This window comes from Abramis brama (assembly GCF_963993115.1).
Source record: "Abramis brama genome assembly, chromosome: 19".
Lineage (NCBI taxonomy): Eukaryota > Metazoa > Chordata > Actinopteri > Cypriniformes > Leuciscidae > Abramis > Abramis brama.
The window spans coordinates 27,354,683-27,375,977 of NC_139981.1; the positions used below are offsets into that span (position 1 = coordinate 27,354,683).

A 21,295-nucleotide genomic window follows, 5' to 3' on the forward strand; every position below is an offset into this window, starting at 1 on the left:
TTGGCGGGACAAAAATTATCTTTGGCGGGCGCTAAAACAAGTTCAATGCAGGAAAATTCATGCGTGAATTTAACTGAGTATAGTACATGACCATGCACTCGCACAAATGCGACCACATACAATTTTAACTCGCACATTCTCAAAAAATGGTCGCAGTCTGGAACCCTGGGATCACAAACTCACCTTTTACGACAACGTTGAGTCGGCTCACACCCGACAACCGCGACAATCTCCTTCTGGGCCGCTAATGCAGGCTCAGCTCAGGTGCCGGTCGCGTGCAGCGCTGCAGCCACATAAACAGAGTTTGCCTTTCCCCTACTGACTTTCACTTTCGGTGCCCGAATGGAAGTGAATGAGGCTTTGCGATTTTTTTTTTAATCTAGGCCTACGTGAAATTCTGCATCCATTGGCGGCTACTTTTTATTTATTTATTTTTTTCCCCCTCGGAAGGGCAACGTGAGTCGAGAAGGGCATATGGGCAGTTGCCCGGGCAACCTGAGCAACCCCCCTGTGCACGTCCCTGTATACAGTACTATGCAAAAGTCTTAGGCACGTTAGTATTTTCGACCCCCAAAAATAGTTTTAAGCCAGTTATTTATATATTTTGCTATAGTGTCAGTAGGAAATATCAGTTTACATTAGATTAATTGTAATAATACAGTGAAATTTTTGTACGCACAAGGAGTCTGACATCAGCCGGGGCTCCACATGGAGATCTGATCTCACCATCATCGAGTCCATCTGGGATTACATGAAGAAACAGAAAAAACTGAGACAGACTAATTCCAAAAGAACTGCGGCAACGTCTCCAAGATGCTTGAAGAAACTTACCTGCACAGCTGCCTGAACACCTATGTGCAAGTGTACCGACGTTTTAAATGCAAAGGGTCACACCAAATACTGATTTGATTTAGTTAATACAAGTTATTTGATAAATAAAATCTATTTATGACATTATCTTTAAAAGCATCCTCACTTTTTTCATCAATGCATCCATAGCATTTTTACACAAGTGCTTGAAACTTTTCACAGTACTGTAATTTTGCAGGTAAGTTTCTTTGAGCGTCTTGGAGACGTTGCCGCAGTTCTTCTGGATTTAGTCTGTCTCAGTTTTCTCTGTTTCTTCATGTAATCACAGACAGACTCGATGATGGTGAGATCAGATCTCCGTGTGGATCACACCAGTTGTTGTCAGACTCCTTGTGCATATAAAAATCTGGATTAATGAGTTATTACAATTTATGGCAAAAGGAATGTTTGGAAATGTAAACTGAGATTTCCTACTGACACAGTACAGCAAAATATATAAATAACTGTCTTAAAATTACCATTTTAATTACCGTACCATTTTGTTCTGGTTAAAATACTAACGTGACTAAGACTTTTATGAAATAGCAATGAACAGTACTTCTACAGCATTATTATTTTTTGTTAATTTCAACATTTTTAAAATCAAAAGTTGCATTTGTTGAACATAAATTGAACTTGGAACTTAACAAGCAAGGAACATCTGTATTTTTATTAACTAACATTAACAAAAATTTATAAATGTTAATTCATGTTAGTTAACACATTAACTAATGTTAACACATGAGACCTTATTGTAAAGTGTCTCCCAAAAGACTGCTCATTTAAATTGCTTGTAATTGTTTATAATACTTTGATTTTGATACTTTGCAAACAGTTGTTGAAGAACAAATATTATTTTATGGCCTTGTTGAGCAACTACATGGAATATTTATTCTTCTAAAAATAAGGATTTTTTATTTATTTTCTGTTATTCATCTTTGCTTTATCATCATTGTTTCAAGGTGAGAAAATGTCAAGGTTACTTATTGTAAACGCCCTTTCCCTGAAGGAGGGAATGGAGACGTTACGTCAGTGACTGACTGACTGATAGGGAACAGTAGTAATAAAGTGTAGATATTTCCAAACTGTACTTCTGTTTCCCTTGACACGTGCACCATTACATAAACACATCTGTGTTGCTTTTAGCCATGCCCTCTTCACCTCCCCATTTCCTGGTAGTCACTAGGAATAAGAGTGGAATATTGTGTTCATCATCATCATCTTCAATGTGACCTTTTTCTCAGATGAAATGACATTTGTATTCAAGATATTTTGCTGACTATTTCCTCCAGTCATTTCCTGTGGGGAGCTTCCATCCCCTGCCAATGGCAAGAAGATGGGAACCCTGACTACCTATGGTGCCACAGCTATCTTCATGTGTAACACAGGGTATACTTTAGTGGGCTCACACGTGAGGGAGTGTCAGGCCAATGGTCTCTGGAGTGGAGTTGAGACCAAATGTCTGGGTAAGTAGCATCTTTCAGTTGGGCTTCTGTGATTGGACGTTATTTATTATGGAGTCATTCATGTGTAGAGAAAAGCAGGTCTGTTTACTGGAGGGAAAGCCTGAGGTTTTCCTATGCTATTATATTATGCTTGTATAATTCTAGTTTTTGTACTGTGCTAAGAACAATATGATTTGCATAAGAATAACATGTGTCTGGATCAACATCCTTTGTTCTTCTCCTAAACAACATTCCTAATCTCACATAGTCTTGTGTAGACGATATTGATTTATGACTTCTGTAGTGCTAGATAATACTAGAAAAAGGGAAAATCCTTGAACAAGCAGTGAGTGCAGCTAAACGGAGATATGCCACTGTCTGACGATCGGTGCTGACCCTTAGACACATCACCTGCTGCTTGACCAAACAGCACGGAGGGCATTTCATCAAAATGTCAAGCAGTGACCGCCGGACTTCTCTCTGGAAATAACCAGATGTGTCTGTGCTACACGCCTTGTAAAACTCGTAGTTGAATTTGTTTAGTAACAAGATTTCATTTTCATGGGACATTTGTTGATTCTGACCTATAAATGTTTTTCAGCTGGTCATTGTGATTCTCCGGATCCAATTGTTAACGGCCACATCAGTGGTGATGGATCCAGTTATAGGGACACGGTGGTTTATCAGTGCAACCTGGGCTTTCGCCTCATAGGGACGTCAGTTCGCATCTGCCAACAAGACCACAGGTGGTCAGGGCAAGCGCCTGTGTGTGTTCGTAAGTGACTTTTAACACTTTTTTATTTATCACTTTTATAATAGGTCTGTCAATTGATTTTTTTGTCAGTTAATTACAATTAAATCAAGTCAAATGTATTTGCATAGCACTTTTCACAACACACATTGTTTTAAAGCAGCTTTACAGGTTAATAATATCTTCATGCCTTATAGTCGCATTTAGCAGCTTAGATAGTTTACATCTTGCGATGACACAAGCAATCAAGCAGTTGTAATTATTATTATTTTTTTAAATATCAGGCAGTTGAGACAAGCTCTGTGATCAGCAATTAACATATTATGATACCTACATGTTTTGTCCATCAAATAAAATTTTACAGATGAACACAACTTTTGTTAGCCACCAGAGGTAAAAAGCTAAAAGTAGGCTATAAACGAACTACACCACGGTCCCATGATTTCAATGTCACCATCACTAATCTTCCGACAACTCTGACAGTTTTTATCTTTATCTTTTCCTAGAAAGTTTGAGTAAGAATAGTTTATAAGAGCACAATTATATGCATAACAAGGCTGTAAAAGCGGTAAGAACTTAACTGTTCGTTTTGATGATGTTTAATGTTCCTGACAGCCTCTGTAGCCACTTGTTAGCAATCGCCTTTTTTAAGACACGTGTGGTAATACTTATGTATTTTATGTTGTAGAATAAAACGTGAAAATGTCTTGAGCTTGTGTTCACCACAGACATTATTTCAGCCATTTATCCAAAAACCCATAAAAAAAACCCCATTGACTACGGGACGAGGGAACCGGAAGTGCTAAAATCATTTCCGCTTTTTGGTCTACAAAGAGATGTCGTACCTGCACCACTCTATCTGTATATATCACTTTACGTGCATATACTATTTGTATGCAAATAAAGTTGTATATTATATACATCTAACTTTATATAAAGAGTTGTGTGATAATACAGTTTTACTGTATGTATTAGGGCAGGGTTCACCAATCTCGGTCCTGGAGGGCCGCTGTCCTGGAGTTTAGCTCCAACCCCAATTAAACACACCTGAACCAGCTAATCAAGGTCTCACTAGGCATACTAGAAACTTTCAAACAGGTGTGTTGGAGCTGGTTGGAGCTAAACTCTGCAGGACAGCGGCCCTCCAGGACCGAGATTGGTGAACCCTGTATTAGGGGTGTGCAGCAGAGCCAATAGCTGTATCTGTAACAATCTCTATTCAGATACAACCATACTTTCCATCGAAAAATTTGTGTAATGTAACTTCTACATATGCACAAGCCCTATCAGCAGCTTCAAAAAGGAAGTGATTGGTCGTTCTTTTTTTCTTCACAGCCATAACTTGTGGCCATCCTGGAAACCCTGCAAACGGTCGGACAAATGGCAGCGAGTTTAATCTTAACGACGTGGTCAACTTCACCTGCAACACAGGGTATTTGTTGCATGGTGCACCCAGAGCGCAGTGTCGCATGAACGGGCAGTGGAGCAACCCTCTTCCTGTGTGCAAGGGTACGAACCTTTCAAGAAACCGGATTTTACTGTATATCAAATGTTTTCAGGCAGCCTGTTCCCTTGTTGAGAATCTCAACAGAGACACAGCCTTGAACACCATCTTGTTATGCGAGAAGCTCCTTAGGAAGGCTGTTTAACACCCACAGCTCATGGGCTTAGCTTTAACAGAGCGAAACCAGCATCTGTGCTCAGCAGTCTGAGTCAGCCAGTGAATGACAAGAAGCAATGTGCAAATAATTCTCTGTGTGTCATTTCCCATCTTGAAGTGTTGATTTGAAAGTCAAATGGGTCTGCAGCAACCCGTGTGACATCGTGGGATGCTTTCTGACATTAAGTAGGAGTAACCGTGCACATCTTGTCACTTTAATGATTAATTAATGTGCGAAGGAAGTTGTTGATGGTGGCCTGGTGAAATTGAATCGTGACGGCAAATGGAGGCAGGTCAACGCATCTAAGATGGACAATTCCCCACTGGCACAAGCAGAGCCCAGGGACAAAGCACTCAGCAGAAAGAAAAGCTGATATGCCTCTGACCAGATGCATTGTTCCATTAAACAAGTCCAAAATTAGGTTGATGTTAGCTTTGTCTTTTTGCCTGTATTTTGCTGTGCTGTGGTCCAGGTTAATAGTTTTGACAAAAAAAACAAAACAAAAAAACATGCATTTACTGCATTTACTAGTAGAAAAAAAGGTAACTGTATTATTGTGTTGATTGTAAGTTGTTGAATAATAATAATAATAGACGTAAAATTGCCATATCCAATTGTTAAAAAAGTAGGGACACACAAACGAAAAAGGTAGTGTAGAATTGTCATATACAACTGAAAAAGGTAGAATATAATTGTGGTCGCACTTTATTTTGATAGTCCCCTCTAGACATTCTCTTTACTATAAGTAACGCTGCACTGACTACTATTAGTTGAGTATTAGTAGACTGTTTTCTTAGTATCTGATAACACTTTATTTTGATGCTTCCCCAACAGACATTCTGCTGACTATAAGTAACTTCGTCAACTTATTCTGCTAACCCTAACCCCTAATTCTACTGACCCTAACAAAATCCTAACATTTTACTAATATTAAAAATTACACAAAGGGTAGAACTCTTCATACACACACTTTTAATATAGAATTGCAAAAAGAATTGACAAACACAAGAGAAATGTAGCACTGTCATATGGATTTTAAAAAAGTAGAATTGACGTACAAAAAGCATAGAAGTAAAAAGCAAAAAGCATAGGAGTTGTCACTTGTCACAAACAATAAAAAAACATAAAATTGTCACAAGCAATTTTTATTGTTTTCCAGCTGTCAATCATTATAAGCCTTATTCTTACACTGAGCTGAGTCCCTCTGAAAATACTTGTTTTCAAGAGGTGCCCAGATCAAATCATGATGTCTCAAAAGTAAAACAACACACCAATAACAACAGGTGCCAATTATCAACTTTTTAGCTGCTTGTCCGCCCACTTTTCCTCTCCCAGGGGGCTTAATGGAGTGCCGAGACATTGACAGCTGCCACCGAGGCAAGGCAGTCTAGTTTGTTTCCCCTGGACATGTCTTTGTTTTTTGTTTTTTTTTAATTGTGAAGGGCAGTAACTGAAATTGTAACTGCATGGCCAACACAGCATGCCAGCCAATAACAGCATGTACCTGTTTCAGGCACAGAAAACTGTAATATGACCACATCTGTCAAAATCTGACAAGACAGTCTAGAAAGAATCAGCTTCATGTGTAAAATATCATTGACTGCGTGAACAGATATGTCAACTGGATCAGAATGCACTCACAATGTGTTCCAGGTATGCATGGGAAAAACAAAAGCCCATTGACTGTTGAGGAAGTGCAGAGATAAAAGGCAAAGAAAGTTCTGAAGGAGCTCTTATAATCCATATCTTCAAAAAGAAAGTGTGGTTTGCGGTTTGTAGTTGATTGAAATTGCTCCAGAGGCTGCAGCAGCAATCCTACTGTTCAGTCTCCTCCATTGATTTCTTCTGTCTTTCCTCACTCTTGCTTCCCTGTCAGACATTAAGCATCTGGCTGTTTTTATCTTGCAGTGGTAAACTGCTCTGATCCGGGCTTTGTGGAGAATGCCATTCGTCACTCTCAGCAGCGCTACACAGAGAGCTTCAACTACAGAAACACCGTGATGTATCACTGCAAGAGAGGCTTCTATCTGCTCGGCTCCTCCGTTCTCACCTGTCGGTCAAATGGCTTCTGGGACAGATCACTTCCTAAGTGCCTTTGTGAGTGATAGTCTGGTATTTCGTCCAATACGCTCTTCTAGAGAAGGATACAGTATTGAAAATGGCATTGCTGCCGTATACATCTGATGGAATGCTACATTTTTTTGTTTAATTTTCAATAATATCCAACATGCTGATAAAAAGCTCAATTCATTTGAGAAGCACAATTATACAAGATATTAAGAGGTTGAGAATGTATTTATTATTTGCTTATGGGATAAGATAAACCTATGATATGGTCTCTAAAAAATAAGCCTTATTATACACAATTAATTTAGATATGTTTTACTGATTTTTTTCCCCCTTCATTGTAGTTTCAATATTTTAAGTGCTTGTGCACTAAAGAGAATACATTTAGATATGTAACTTTTTCAGAGAGGGCTGACAGTGTGCTGTGCTTTACAATGCTAAAAGTAACAATTACTGTTCAGCTGTCAGCACACTAAAGTCATCTCTGAGAAGCTGCATCTCTAAATTCATCTACTTAAAAGCTCTACTACAGCCATAAAGAACCACGTTTGTGACTTTTGTGAACAAGACAATTACTGAACTGTCAAAATGTTCTCTAAATAGTTGGTCAATGTACAAATGCAGACGGACATCTTTTGCCATTGTCTCGCACCTCTATTTTTTCAGCATCTCATGCTGCGAGCATTGTTTTTTTTTTGTGTATTTTTAACTTGACACATTATATGTCGAGTTAAAAATAGTTCAACTTTAAAAAAACCCATCTCATTCCTCCTTTGTTATGTTCCATTTTGTTGTTCTTCATCCAGCTGTCATAATGGAAGCATACAGCCTGTTATCACCTCTTAGGAAGCACATCTGATTGGTGTCTGGACATGACTATGTTTGGAATAGTATAATACCCAACTAAATGTACTCTTTCTGCACTATATAGTTTGTATACGGTGTACTGTATGCATGGAACACCCAGACGTCTGACCAAACTACATTTGCCAATTTAACATTATGCAGCACAGATTACTGCACTGCATGGAATACCGTATCCTACAATGCAGTGTGGTTGACTTGACAATTATTTCCCATTGTAATGGATGAACCAGAACTAATACCAGCTGTTATTTTTAACATCTCCTTCTTTGACTATTTGGTCAGACTGCCAAATGTCATTTTTAAACAAAAACAAAAAAGAATAAAATGCAAATCAACCTTATTAATTTCCAAGGTCCTAACTGAAAAACACTTGCTGAATTAAACAGGCAACAAAGGTTAGGTTATGTGACAACAGTGTAGCTTATGCCTGCTGTTTTATGGTAATTGTAAAAACTGAAACACTGCATAGACATACCACATCCATTTTGAGACAATGCAATTCAATTAGACCTTCTGGTAACACTTTCTATGAAGTCCATACTATAATAAATTATAGCTCCATTTATACTTATTTATTATTAGTATTACTATTCTATAAATATATTTATAAAGACTCATTAAGACCTATACTGAATTATTAGAATAGTTATAGTTACATTTATATATTTTTTTTTAATTAATTATGTCATGCATTTGCTTTTTCAATATGCAGCTCATGAAGATGTGCTCATTATACATTTTAAATTGTATATTTGTAAATGTAATTAATGAGCAATAATTTCTGTAATAAAATAATGATAAGAAAAACAGAAATCATTAATACAAACAGTTGATTTTTTTTTTCTTCCAAACTGCTGTAAGCAATACAATGCATATGCCTGAGATATAGATTTTAACAAATCAAAATTATTCATGACCTCTAATGTAAACATTAGCCATTAAATACATAATTGATAACTAATTGGTACAGCAAATGAGGGTTTCTGGAACTATTTTAGATTTGATAATTTAATCAGTGTATGATTGATTATGAGCATGCACATTGAAAAAGCAAATGCATGACTTAAAAGTAACTATAAAAATAGTATAAATGTAACTATAACTATTTATATAATGCAGTATAGGTCTTGATGAGTCTTTATAAATATATTTATAGAATAGTGATACTTATAAATAAGTAAAAAATAGGGCTATCATTCATTATAAGCATGGACTTCATAGAAAGTGTTACCAAACCTTTTTTAATGATATGCAAAAGAACATTGAAGTTTTTTATCTGAGCTGTTCCATTCTCTTCCTTCTGCCCCCCATAGCAATATCCTGTGGTGATCCCGGCACACCACCGCTTGCTCTCATGTCGGGCCAGAAGTTCACCAACGGAGCCGTGGTCCATTACTCCTGCAGCCAGAGCCGAACTCTCGTGGGGAACGCCACGCGCCAGTGTCTGGAGGATGGTCGGTGGAGCGGCTCGCTGCCCTACTGCTCAGGTACACGCATCAGCAGGTGGCAGAGCCTCGGGGCGAGAGACGCCAGATGATCTTTAAGCCCCTGTCTGAGCAGCTCAGCTCACTTCAGACTTAATCTGAGCCCAGAGAGATCTTAAAGTTTAAACAGTAACTGCTGTTGACATCAGCGCAGACAAAGTCCAGATGATACGCACATCATGCAGCTCTCATTCATTATATGTTTATGTGATGCTTTTATTAAATAATAATGTAAACCAGAGTGCCCTGGACTAGAGCATAAGCATGGTTTCAGAAGAACACACATTCATTTTGTCCATAGAGAAATTGATTTTAGTGAAATTTTAGCAATCTGAGACCCATGAGATGGGTTTGTAATAGCATATTGCAAATTGTTTTCAAGTCAGTCTCGCTTCACTTTCTAACAACTATATTTCTATACATTTTGCAATAAACATTATATATAATTGCTATAAAATAAATCAATAGTCTGCCATCATTTTGATTTGATTGTCATATGCAATACTTCATGGCATGAGTCTTGAATGGTTTTAAAGTAAGTTGATTTCAATCAAATGATGTATTTCCCTGTAATAATGTTTTTGTTTTTTTTCTCAGAGTTGGTTAGTTTGCTTTGCTTTTGCATTTGTCAATGAGAGTCATGTCTCTGTCTTAATTTCAGGTGATAATCCGGGATTCTGTGGCGATCCAGGAATTCCTCCTCATGGTTCTCGTCTTGGGGAAGAGTTCAGGCATAAAAGCCTCCTAAGGTTCACGTGTGAAGCAGGCTACATGCTGATAGGTTCTTCCGAGCGCACCTGTCTGCAGAATGGGTCCTGGAGCAATACCCAACCCGTATGTGAAGGTGAGGGTCACATATCCCTGTAGAGAAACACACAAGGTGAAATTCACCAGTATTTTGAGCTTAATATGATCAGAAAGGCAAACGTTCCTCCGAGCAAACTGTGATCCAGTACAAGCAATGTCCTAATGAGAAAAATGTATGCTTGAGAGACTAGGGGTTTTTATTTTGTGCCTTTAAAAAGGTTTAAATATATTCTAAGAAGAAAAAAAGAAAGAAAAAAAAGTCAGGCTTAAAGCAGGCTTAAATTACAACGTGTTCTCTTTGTTTCTGAACCTCTCTTAACCTGCTTTGCTCACTCTTTTCCTGAATTGTACACTGTAATTAGTGTAAAATTGATCTTTTGATGCTAACCGGCCTAAAATCTGTAATTGCCAGTTAACTCAATGACTCTGGTTAGTGGAGCTGCACAAAAGGCCCTGTCATTAGCGTTGTGCATAATGATACATCGCTCTAATAAGGATTTGTGAATAGACCACTCTAACTAACTGGTAAATGGAAACACTGAACGTTTTGACATGATTCAGAATCTGAGCAAAGTTTCTTTCTTTCTTTTTTTTTTTTTCATTGTTGTTAAAAAGTTAAATTGGTTTTCTTATTAAAATAATAAATGAATATTCAAATGAATAAAGTAGTTTATTCTTTGCAGTTCCTAGGCAATCCACTGAAATATTAAGATGACAGTTATAAATAGTAGATGGCAGTTATCGCTACTGTGAATAATTCAATTTGCAAGATTCAGTCTTATTCCAGTATGATAACTGATATGTCAAATACCTTTGTGTAACCTTAATATAGCTTGGACTGTCAAAATATAATGACTGATACCCAAACATACATGAATGCAGTATAGCCTATAGTGACACATGTTGTCTAAACCCTGTTAAACTAAAAATAATAATAATGTTTTTAAAAGTTCACTATGCAAGTAAATTTAACTGAAAAGAATTTAGCAGATATTTGATGCTAATCCTCAGTGTTTGTACTTGCCCCTAAATGTTTTTGAACACTTGGGCAATGTTATATGTTTTGTTATTCTGTGTAGTTTTCTTCCAATTTTGCAGTCCCATGTGTGTGATCATTTAAATATCACCCAAATTGTCTGACACTGTTTGCAAATGCTCGTTGTTTTGTGTGTGTGATTTATATTAAGTTTATATATATAGTTAATGAAAATTATGATTATCCCACACCTATACATTTTTAATATATTCACCAATTTCATTGCAGAGCTCCATAGTATATCTCAATTTGTAATGTTGTTATTCTCAGATGAAAACAAATAATAGCGCTTAGCAAATAAACCTCCTGGAAGCTGGAATTCTAGAGGACAATACCGATGTGCTCAGGGTGTTTTATAACTAATTTATTTGTTTGTTTTCTGCTACAGACAGTATGACAGGATTGCTTAAAAGAGATTGATAAGATACATTATTAAGTGCACATTCATTATTGAATAAGAGCTTTAGCACATAGCCTATAGCTGAGATTGAACGTTGTGGTGGGCTTTAGTGCAGTTGTGGGGATTACAGACAATACTTTCTAGATACTGGACATGAAACACAAGTGTCTTGTCACTTACAAAAAAATAACTTAGAACGTTTAAAAATATATCTGTTTACAGCAGCCCTCCACTGGGATCTCATTAACTCTTAATTGGTCCAGTTTTTCTCTATTTACTTCAATTGTATATTGTTCAGTCTAAGAGGATATAAGGGCCAAATTACAGCTACAAATTTTGATTATAATAAAGAATAAGTGAGTCTTGTATGTCTCCAACTATTTCAACAACAGTTCTACTGATTAAAATAACACTAGTAAGAGAGATTATAAGTGTTTAGTATCATAATGATTTCTTAACTGTAACTTAACAAACAACCAGTTGTTCTTGTAATCTTGCTCTTGGAGCAAAAAATAATCATATATGTTCACATTCTGATCCTCTGTCTGAAATTATTATTATTATTATTATTATTTTATTATTATTTATTTATTTTTTACGGGCCAGTTACTTAGCAAATTCTCCATTGCACTGTGCGTCAAGTACAAAATTGCAGTCAAATGCTCTGAACAAACACAATTCTCCGACGCCATCTAGGAAAACACATTCCTGACACTGGGGTCCTTCTAAAGTCTGCACAGAGATGCAAACGAGCTGTTTAAACAGGACACATCAGTGTGAACATTCCTTTTCAAGCACATGGACTACATCTGAATACTGTATCCATTGTAGAGCGTCAGTGATTGTAATGGGTTCTCTTTGCTTTTGACGTGTTCAGTGTAGACAGGTGATCATAAAGCGATGATGTAAACGTATTTGTCAATGTCTTGCTGTAGAGGCAGTCCCACAACATCCAAATGAGCCATTCTTTTTGTACTGAAGAGGATTTTTTTATTTATTTAGCTATGACACTCTCATGATGTTTTAAAGGTACAGAGATCTCTTATATCAGAAGATCAAGGAAAATTTTATTTCTAATGTTATGACCCCTATAAACTCTTGTTTCTTCAATAGCAATGAAAATAGGTAATGTATTATTTTATTGGCTGTTGCATGTGGGTCATAATTTAGAAAGCACACGTGAAAGCTGTGTCATATGGACAACTGTGTACTGTTATTTTAATTGGAGTAAGATCTAAGTTGATCTATCATACCAACAACACTCTAGCTGCAAAATAAAGTAATCAGTATCATAATAATCAATGCAAATTAACCAACATCCAGTTTCCTATTTATTTATTCACAAAATGCTATTGAAATTATTACACTAGAAAATGTCCTTGATGCACAGAAACACTCCTAATTGTTTTTGTTCTTGTTTCCACAAAAGCAATGAAAATGAATAGTTTATTTAATAAATAATTTATTTAATAAATAATTTATTTAATAAATAATTTATTGGCGGTTGCATGTTAGTCGTCATAATGGTGAAAATGCTGTATGGACACCCGGCCAATTTAATGTTGTCACGCACTCCTCTGTGCTATTAGAATGCAAACTCTAATTAAAGGGATGGTTCGGAGTAATTTCAACCCAGGGTCCTTTGCACCATGACTTCGAGCCACTTCCGTGATTTGGGAAAGCCCATAAAAGTCCTTTGCAAAACTCACAAGTGTAAGGGAAAAGCTAGTGAATTTAACACTCCGGTGTTGCTGAAAAAGTTTTTAGTATATCCTTTTTTTTTTTCTTTTTTTTTTTTTTAAGTGTTGACAACTTAGTGTTAACTAATAATTGTTGCAAACTGGTTCTACCAACAAAATATTAGTGCATTCCTGGAACGGGGCGTCGTTACACTACATCCTTATGCATCGCTTTCTGCCAGGACTTTTACGGGCTTTTCCCAAATCACGGAAGTGACCTCGACGTCCGGGTTAGCGGTAGCATTAGCAAGCAGGCAAGTGTTATTTAAATAAACCTGATGTACTTACAAACTTTCCAATACCTCGTTTTATGAGTACAGAACCTATTTGTACTACTGTAGAAGTTTGGTACCATTCCGGGCATTATTAGTGGGGTAATTTACAAGATACAACCTTGGATCCGTTAGCGCCTGCACTAAGCCATTCGGCTGATATCTCTAAATATGCTCTAACTTTAATAATGTTCGACCAAGGGAAAAAAAGCCTCTAGGGGGGTGTTTGGCTCGAGGTCATGGTGCAAAGGACCCTAGGTTGAAATTACTCCGAACCATCCCTTTAACCATATTGGAGCGTATCATCTTTATTGCCCTTATCTGTAAACGACACTTCAAAGTATGAGCACAAAAAAAACTCGTCAACAACACTCTGCAGGCTGTAAAAAACGGTGCTTGTGGTGTAATTTGAAGTGTTTTGCTTGTGATGCTAGGCCTTAGATATGTTTCACAGAAGTACTTCTCTCTCGACTACTGTTTTCAGTCCCGCCGGGCTGCAGTCTTTTTACTCCTAACATATTGGAGTTCTCTCTTTAACGTCTTTGGTCTTTGATTGCCTTCCCAGCTGTATCCTGTGGAAACCCTGGAACGCCAGCCTACGCCAAGATCATCTTCAGCGATGGGATGCTGTTTTCCAACTCGGTGACGTATGCCTGCTGGGAGGGCTACAAGACCTCTGGCCTCACCACTCGCCATTGCACCACCAATGGCACCTGGACTGGCTCAGCACCAGATTGCATCGGTCAGAACAGCAACCTTTACTCTCTTTGATCTCAGCAAAATGCTTCAATTAATTTTGTAAATATACCAGTATTGCTTATGCAATGTACTTTACTCTGTGTGCTTTAGGAGCTGCACTGATAGTTCTGCCACAAGTGACTTGATATACCACTATTAACAAAGATTGAACTCAGCAACTAAAGTTTCACAAGTCCTCTTAACAGGAGGACAACAGGAGTAATCTTTCCATAAATTTTAGCACTTTTAGCTGTATTGATGTAAGTTTTGTGTAATAGCCTGTTGCAGGAAAATATACAGTGAGGTCCAAAAGTCTGATAACACATTGAAAATCTAGGTTGTAGAAAACAATTTAATCCTAGATAAAGAAACAAATTATTATTATTATTATTTTTATTTATTTTTTAGACTTACTCTTGATTCTGTGCTATTTCTTGGTCACTAATCAAATTTGTGACATTTCATGTCAGAATGAATTGTTATTATGATAAAATAGTTTTAATGAAAAAAAAAATACAATTAAATACATTAGAAACATGCAAATTATAAGCATGTTGACTTTTGGTCCCAAATTTGGAATTACAAGACAGTGAAAAATTAAGATAATGTGCACACAAATGTAACCCAAAAACACTTTGAATATGCAGTGCATTCAAAAAGTATTCTGACCGCTTTTTTCACATATGTTGCTTTGAGTGGGTGATATGTCAGCCTTATTCTAAAATACATAGATAGTAATAAACGTTGACAATGCATATGAAGTGGTATGGAGTGTAGATGTGAACAAAAAAACAAACAATTTAAAGCATTTTAGCATAAGGTTGCAACGTAACAAAATGTGGAAAAAAAGGAAGGTGTCAAAATACTTTCTGAATGCACTGTACATTGTTGTAGTTATGCCAAGTTCTAAATGATTTAATTGCCAAGAAATTCTTTTTTTTTTATTTAATTCAATTTTATTTTCAAGTGCAAGCCCTATAAATTATTAAAGAATGTTGTTTAATGTTTGAGTCTAGCTGATTCTCTCCCTTTATAGTTATCAGCTGTGGGGATCCTGGTCCAATTGCCAACGGAATTTACATTGGAAAAGAATTCATATTTAACAAAACTGTTCACTACCACTGTAACCCTGGGTATGTGATGGAGCACCCTGGTTCACCTACTCTACGCTGCAGCAAAGATGGCTCTTGGAATCAGACCAAACCGAGCTGCAGAGGTAAACTCAACTCCTAAATTTTTTTCAACAATTCTTTCTTTGCAGGCAGAGAGGGCAGCATTTCCAGTCACTCCGCAAACAGCATCATGAGATCTTTTTAAAGATATACTAATATTGTGGAGTTCTTAGCATCTCAACATCAAAAGCCTTTCAGATGTTTTTGATCTTTGTTTTTTGACTTGCCTGGCAAGTGAGATTATTCACTTACGAACTCCAAGGAGATGTTGCCATGAAATGTGTAGGATCTATGTTATCAGATGTCAGAATGAAATTAGTGAGTGGTGCAATGAAGACAGCTCAGCCTCCTCACGATCATTTCTAGAGCATATCAGATATTTGTTTTCAGAAACAGGAAGAAATGTGATGCATGCTTGAAATTCAGAGAGATTTTAGTGTGTAATCCCATTTAATCATTATTTCCTCCTGTTAGCAATACACTTCCTCCCATTAGCAAACGGAACGTAATGATCAAGGAAAGAAAATAAATAACTCTAAGCCCCTTGTTAGCATACAGTGCTTTTAGATCTCACTTTCCATAGTCTGAACACATCTTCAGTCAATAATAATGATGATGATGATGAAATCAGGGCTGTCGGCTGCTCAGAATGCCTTTAAAATGCCTTCCAGTTCCATCCCTTCGTTTGAACTGAGGTAGCAAAAAGAATGTGGAATTTCAATTTGAATGTAGGACAGTGAAATGAAATTAAAATACACTGCTGTAAGTGTAGGTTTTAATGCTTTCATGTAGTACTTGCAGAAATATTAGTTTATAGTGATGATCAGTGTTTGAAATGCCACCTTATAGAAGTTTGTATTTAAAAAAAAAAATAATTATGGATAATTGACAAAATATTTTGAGACACATATTGTAACATGAAATGCCATATAAAAAATAAATAAATAAAAAAAACTTCAAATTATTTTATGATTGTGCATGCAGCTTTATGACCTCATTAATATAGAGATTATATGGAACTTTTAAAAATTTATTTGTCACACCTACAGACCATTAATTAAGGCAAAAGAGTTAAAAAAAAAAAAAATGCTGTCCAATTACAGCATCTAAATATCCCCTTTAATGCATTCATATATATATATATATATATATATATATATATATATATATATATATTATTTTTTTATTTTTTTATTTTTTTTGTAAGTTCATGTTAAGCATCAACTACCTGTATTGAATTATATATATTAAATGTATTTTAATTTTAAGGACCATGGTGGGAGAGTGCATTTCCATAATTCTCTAATTTGTGCAAAATTTTGATGTCATTTTAAAAGTTAAGCAATGCTTTATAGCAAAATTAAAATCTTTTTTTGTTGTTGTTTTTATTTTTTTATAGTATTGAAAAATATGTGCAATCAGTTAAGATCTATTGTACACATCACCAAGTACACTGTGAAACAACTAGTTAAAACTGTGATATCAATTTAATCATGTGTTTCATAACAAAACCAAATTTTTTAGATGTTGGATATCAGAATGGTAAGAAAATTGGGAAAGGTTTTGGCACTTGCTATGTGAACACAAAGGGTTCTGAAAAAAAAGTCACACTTGTACTCCTTGCAGTCAAAAATTACCGCATAGGAAATTAATGGGAAACAAATTTCATCTAGTGGAAACGGTTGGTACTGTGCCCAATCCAAATTTGACTGAAAGCATTTTTTCAAGATATTGTAAGCCCATCTAAATCGGCCCAATGGAGGTTTCCGATAGAACGGGTGAAGGTCTCTGCACGTTACTGTTTTTCCACGTGGCAAAGTAATTTAATTCCATTTAAGCTTTTATCTGACTCCATTTTATCACAACCTCGAATTTAGGTTAGATTACCCAATTGGTTATTGGTCAATTATATAATAGTTTAGCAATACATTTGATTATTCTTTTTAACTCTTTACTTTATATTTTACTCGTTCTTTAGGAAGCTATGTCGCTCAGAGAGTCTCGCGCCAGCCGTTTATGCGGATCTCACGGTCACAAACTCGCCAGTCTGATAGATAACCAGAGGTTATGGCTAAAACGATTCAACAATGCCGCATGCACGCTTGCTATTGTTAAAAAGTACCCATGTAGCCCCCTACAGTTACCCATATAACAACTTGGTTAAAGCCCAAACAATGACCAGAGGTTATGACTAGTACATTAAGATAATGCTGCTTTAACGCTTGCTATTACCTTAATAGTATTTTTGTCTTAGTTAAAATCAAGCAGTTAGTCAGGAATCTAGAATCCCACCAGATGTGCCTCATGCTCCATCTACTCTAGTATGTACTTAACCCTTGACGCAAATTTGCAGAAACATAAGACTTCACTTAATCTACTTGAGAAAATAATATTTCAGAGTAATTCAGAATAAAATCAAATGTAACAATGTATAAAGTCAGGTAAATTTATCATGCCAATTTCAAAATCAGTTAAACCCGACATTTAGAAAATACATAATGCTGAAGTCTTTGAGGTCCTTCAACATTATGGGCTGATCTGAGGTACAGAATCGCCCTGAGCCTCTTGTTGCATTTCTTTATATAGACAGAAACTTCTTTCACATGGAAACATTTGCTAACAATGGGAATTTGCAAACAGAGTTAACACCTTTTGGGAGCAGAATGCCATTTGCCTGGAAGACACACCCTCCTCTGTGTGCAAGTTATCTCTAAACTCTTAAGAACTTTATTACCTTTTGGTTTACTTCTTTGGGAATGAGACATTTGTACCAGTCGCACTGAGACATTTCAAATGATACCAAACATGTATAATACTGTATGATAATCATTCACATTAAACCATATAGATTTTTGGGTGAATATTTGGTGATCTCAGCGTGATAGAGAGACGACATGGGGGAGGTGACTGACTCGGGGATGCTAGTTTCTCAAGAGAGAGTCAAATGTTAATTTCCAGGAAGGTCTTTTGTCTTCTCGGGAGTGGTCGTTCCTCAACCAGACTGCCCGGCATTTTCTAATTTCTCAATTCTTACAATATCAACCTCAAATTTGGAACACAACTTGTTTAGATATATTGCTTTGATTTTCTTGCAGTTTTAGAGTAAAACGTGTTTTGGGAAATATGTATTTCTTATCAAAATAGTATTTTTATGCATTATCTGTGCAATGGTATTTTTGTGCATTTTTCATAACAATAAACTTAAACTTCTATAACTTTCTATAACTTATTTTAACTTTTTTTATTTTCACCTTAGCAATAATCTGCTAAGTGTCTTCTTCAAAAAGAGGCCAAACTTAAGTCTGTGCTCCAAAGCATTCAAGATTTATGACAGTTGAATTTGGAAATAAATTTTTTTAGGTCTATGTTCAAAAAGTAGTTAACAGGTAATAAATCGATTATAACTACTGCATACATATAATTTAATACCATAAAATCCCCTAAAAATACAAAATATTAAATAAAATATTATTAAAAATAAATATTGTACATTCATCTCATTTAAATAAAAAAATAAAAAAAATCTGTCATTTTTGACCACCCTGCGAGGAGCACCAAAGGGTTATATTGCTTTGCAGTCATATACAAATTTTCTGTATTCCATTGTGCTGTGGTGAATTTTTATTCCATCTCATGAAATTAAATTGGTCCAATTCTTAAATATTAAATTCTGTCCAACTTGGTTGTGGTGTTGTTTTTCAGTCATCATGTGTGGCCAGCCTCCATCTATCCGCTATGGGCGAGTGGAGGGCTCAGACCTGCAGTGGGGTTCGAGTGTTACCTACAGCTGCTTTGAAGGATACCAGTTGTCCTCTCCTGGAATAGCCACATGTGAAGGGAACGGCACATGGCGTGGTGAAATCCCTCAATGTCTGCGTAAGTACTGCTCTCTTCCATTAACAGAAAACAGAATTAAACCCCATTAGCACATCCATGAAAAGAGGATGTAAACAATATGTTTTGCTTCAGTAGACAGCATATTTAATTACAAACGCTGAGGCTGTGACGCATATAAATACAGTCCGTTTTGTGTTAATATACTTAACTTAGCAGTTCTTTTTGTCATTTGTGAAAGGATGTATTTACAATGTGCAAGGTATACATTTCTTTATCGCTCGCACATGTCAAATAAAAACAAATCCCGATAACAACTGATACCCATGCAAATTAATCTTCTGCAGAATAAATAAATTAAATAGCAAAATCTCTACCATCTTGACAAATTTCTGCCATCACATCATGTTCTGTTGTGCATGGAGTATTGTGTCACTATGATGGAAGATTCATTGTGAAGGTAAAATGATCGCAGTGTAAGAAAAGAATCGCATACGTAGAGTAAGATTTGTGGATGTGTACATTAGATTGTAAGCATAAAATTAAATTTGCATGCGCTTGAGAAGCTTTGCGAATTTGTGAAAACGGTGACAGCATGCGCATGCGTATTACGTGTTTAGCCTTCTTACAAAGTGACTGCCAACTAATTGTCTGGCATGCATAATACTGTTATGTTTTGAGTTAGTTTTTCCTGTTCTGTTCATGTTTGAGATTCTTTGTTAATCTTCTAGTTTGTTAATTAGTTCAGTTCTCCTCCTTTCCCTGCCTGTTTGTTTATATGGTTTCTGATTGATTTGAGTATTCTGTTCAGGTGTGTCTCGTTAATTAACTCATCAGCTCCTTTGTTTGCCTTGATGTACAGTGGGGAGAACAAGTATTTGATACACTGCTGATTTTGCAGGTTTTCCCACTTATAACGCATGTAGAAATCTGTAATTTTTATCATAGGTACTCTTCAACTGTGAGTGATGGAATCTAAAACAAAAATCCAGAAAATCACATTGTATGATTTTTAAGTAATTAATTTGCATTTTATTGCATGACATAAGTATTTGATACATCAGAAAAGCAGAACTTAATATTTGGTACAGAAACCTTTGTTTGCAATTACAGAGATCATACGTTTCCTGTAGTTCTTGACCAGGTTTGCACACACTGCAGCAGGGATTTTGGCCCACTCCTCCATACAGACCTTCTCCAGATCCTTCAGGTTTCGGGGCTGTGGCTGGGCAATATGGACTTTCAGCTCCCTCCAAAGATTTTCTATTGGGTTCAGGTCTGGAGACTGGCTAGGCCACTCCAGGACCTTGAGATGCTTCTTACGGAGCCTCTCCTTAGTTGCCCTGGCTGTGTGTTTCGGGTCGTTGTCATGCTGGAAGACCCAGCCACGACCCATCTTCAATGCTCTTACTGAGGGAAGGAGGTTGTTGGCCAAGATCTCGCAATACATGGCCCCATCCATCCTCCCCTCAGTACGGTGCAGTCATCTTGTCCCCTTTGCAGAAAAGCATCCCCAAAGAATGATGTTTCCACCTCCATGCTTCACGGTTGGGATGGTGTTCTTGGGGTTGTACTCATCCTTCTTCTTCCTCCAAACACGGCGAGTGGAGTTTAGACCAAAAAGCTCTATTTTTGTCTCATCAGACCACATGACCTTCTCCCATTCCTCCTCTGGATCATCCAGATGGTCATTGGCAAACTTCAGACGGGCCTGGACATGCGCTGGCTTGAGCAGGGGGACCTTGCGTGCGCTGCAGGATTTTAATCCATGACTTATGATCCATGATCCATGTTACTAATGGTTTTCTTTGAGACTGTGGTCCCAGCTCTCTTCAGGTCATTTACCAGGTCCTGCCGTGTAGTTCTGGGCTGATCCCTCACCTTCCTCATGATCATTGATGCCCCACGAGGTGAGATCTTGCATGGTGCCCCAGACCGAGGGAGATTGACCGTCATCTTGAACTTCTTCCATTTTCTAATAATTGCGCCAACAGTTGTTGCCTTCTCACCAAGCTGCTTGCCTATTGTCCTGTAGCCCATCCCAGCCTTGTGCAGGTCTACAATTTTATCCCTGATGTCCTTACACAGCTCTCTGGTCTTGGCCATTGTGGAAAGGTTGGAGTATGTTTGATTGAGTGTGTGGACAGGTGTCTTTTATACAGGTAATGAGTTC

The 21,295-nt window shown here is 36.8% G+C and overlaps 1 protein-coding gene across 1 annotated transcript in view; it reads left to right on the forward strand.

Annotated features, from left to right (window-relative positions):
- LOC311069532 (CUB and sushi domain-containing protein 1) overlaps positions 1 to 21,295 on the forward strand; it is a 684,283-nt gene that overhangs the window by 633,399 nt on the left and 29,589 nt on the right. Inside the window, exons 52-60 of the mRNA XM_084092746.1 lie at positions 2,142 to 2,315; positions 2,896 to 3,069; positions 4,381 to 4,554; positions 6,615 to 6,803; positions 8,954 to 9,127; positions 9,786 to 9,968; positions 13,944 to 14,120; positions 15,153 to 15,332; positions 18,991 to 19,164. Coding sequence (XP_083948872.1) covers positions 2,142 to 2,315; positions 2,896 to 3,069; positions 4,381 to 4,554; positions 6,615 to 6,803; positions 8,954 to 9,127; positions 9,786 to 9,968; positions 13,944 to 14,120; positions 15,153 to 15,332; positions 18,991 to 19,164 — 1,599 coding nt within the window. The remainder of the gene's footprint in view (positions 1 to 2,141; positions 2,316 to 2,895; positions 3,070 to 4,380; positions 4,555 to 6,614; positions 6,804 to 8,953; positions 9,128 to 9,785; positions 9,969 to 13,943; positions 14,121 to 15,152; positions 15,333 to 18,990; positions 19,165 to 21,295) is intronic.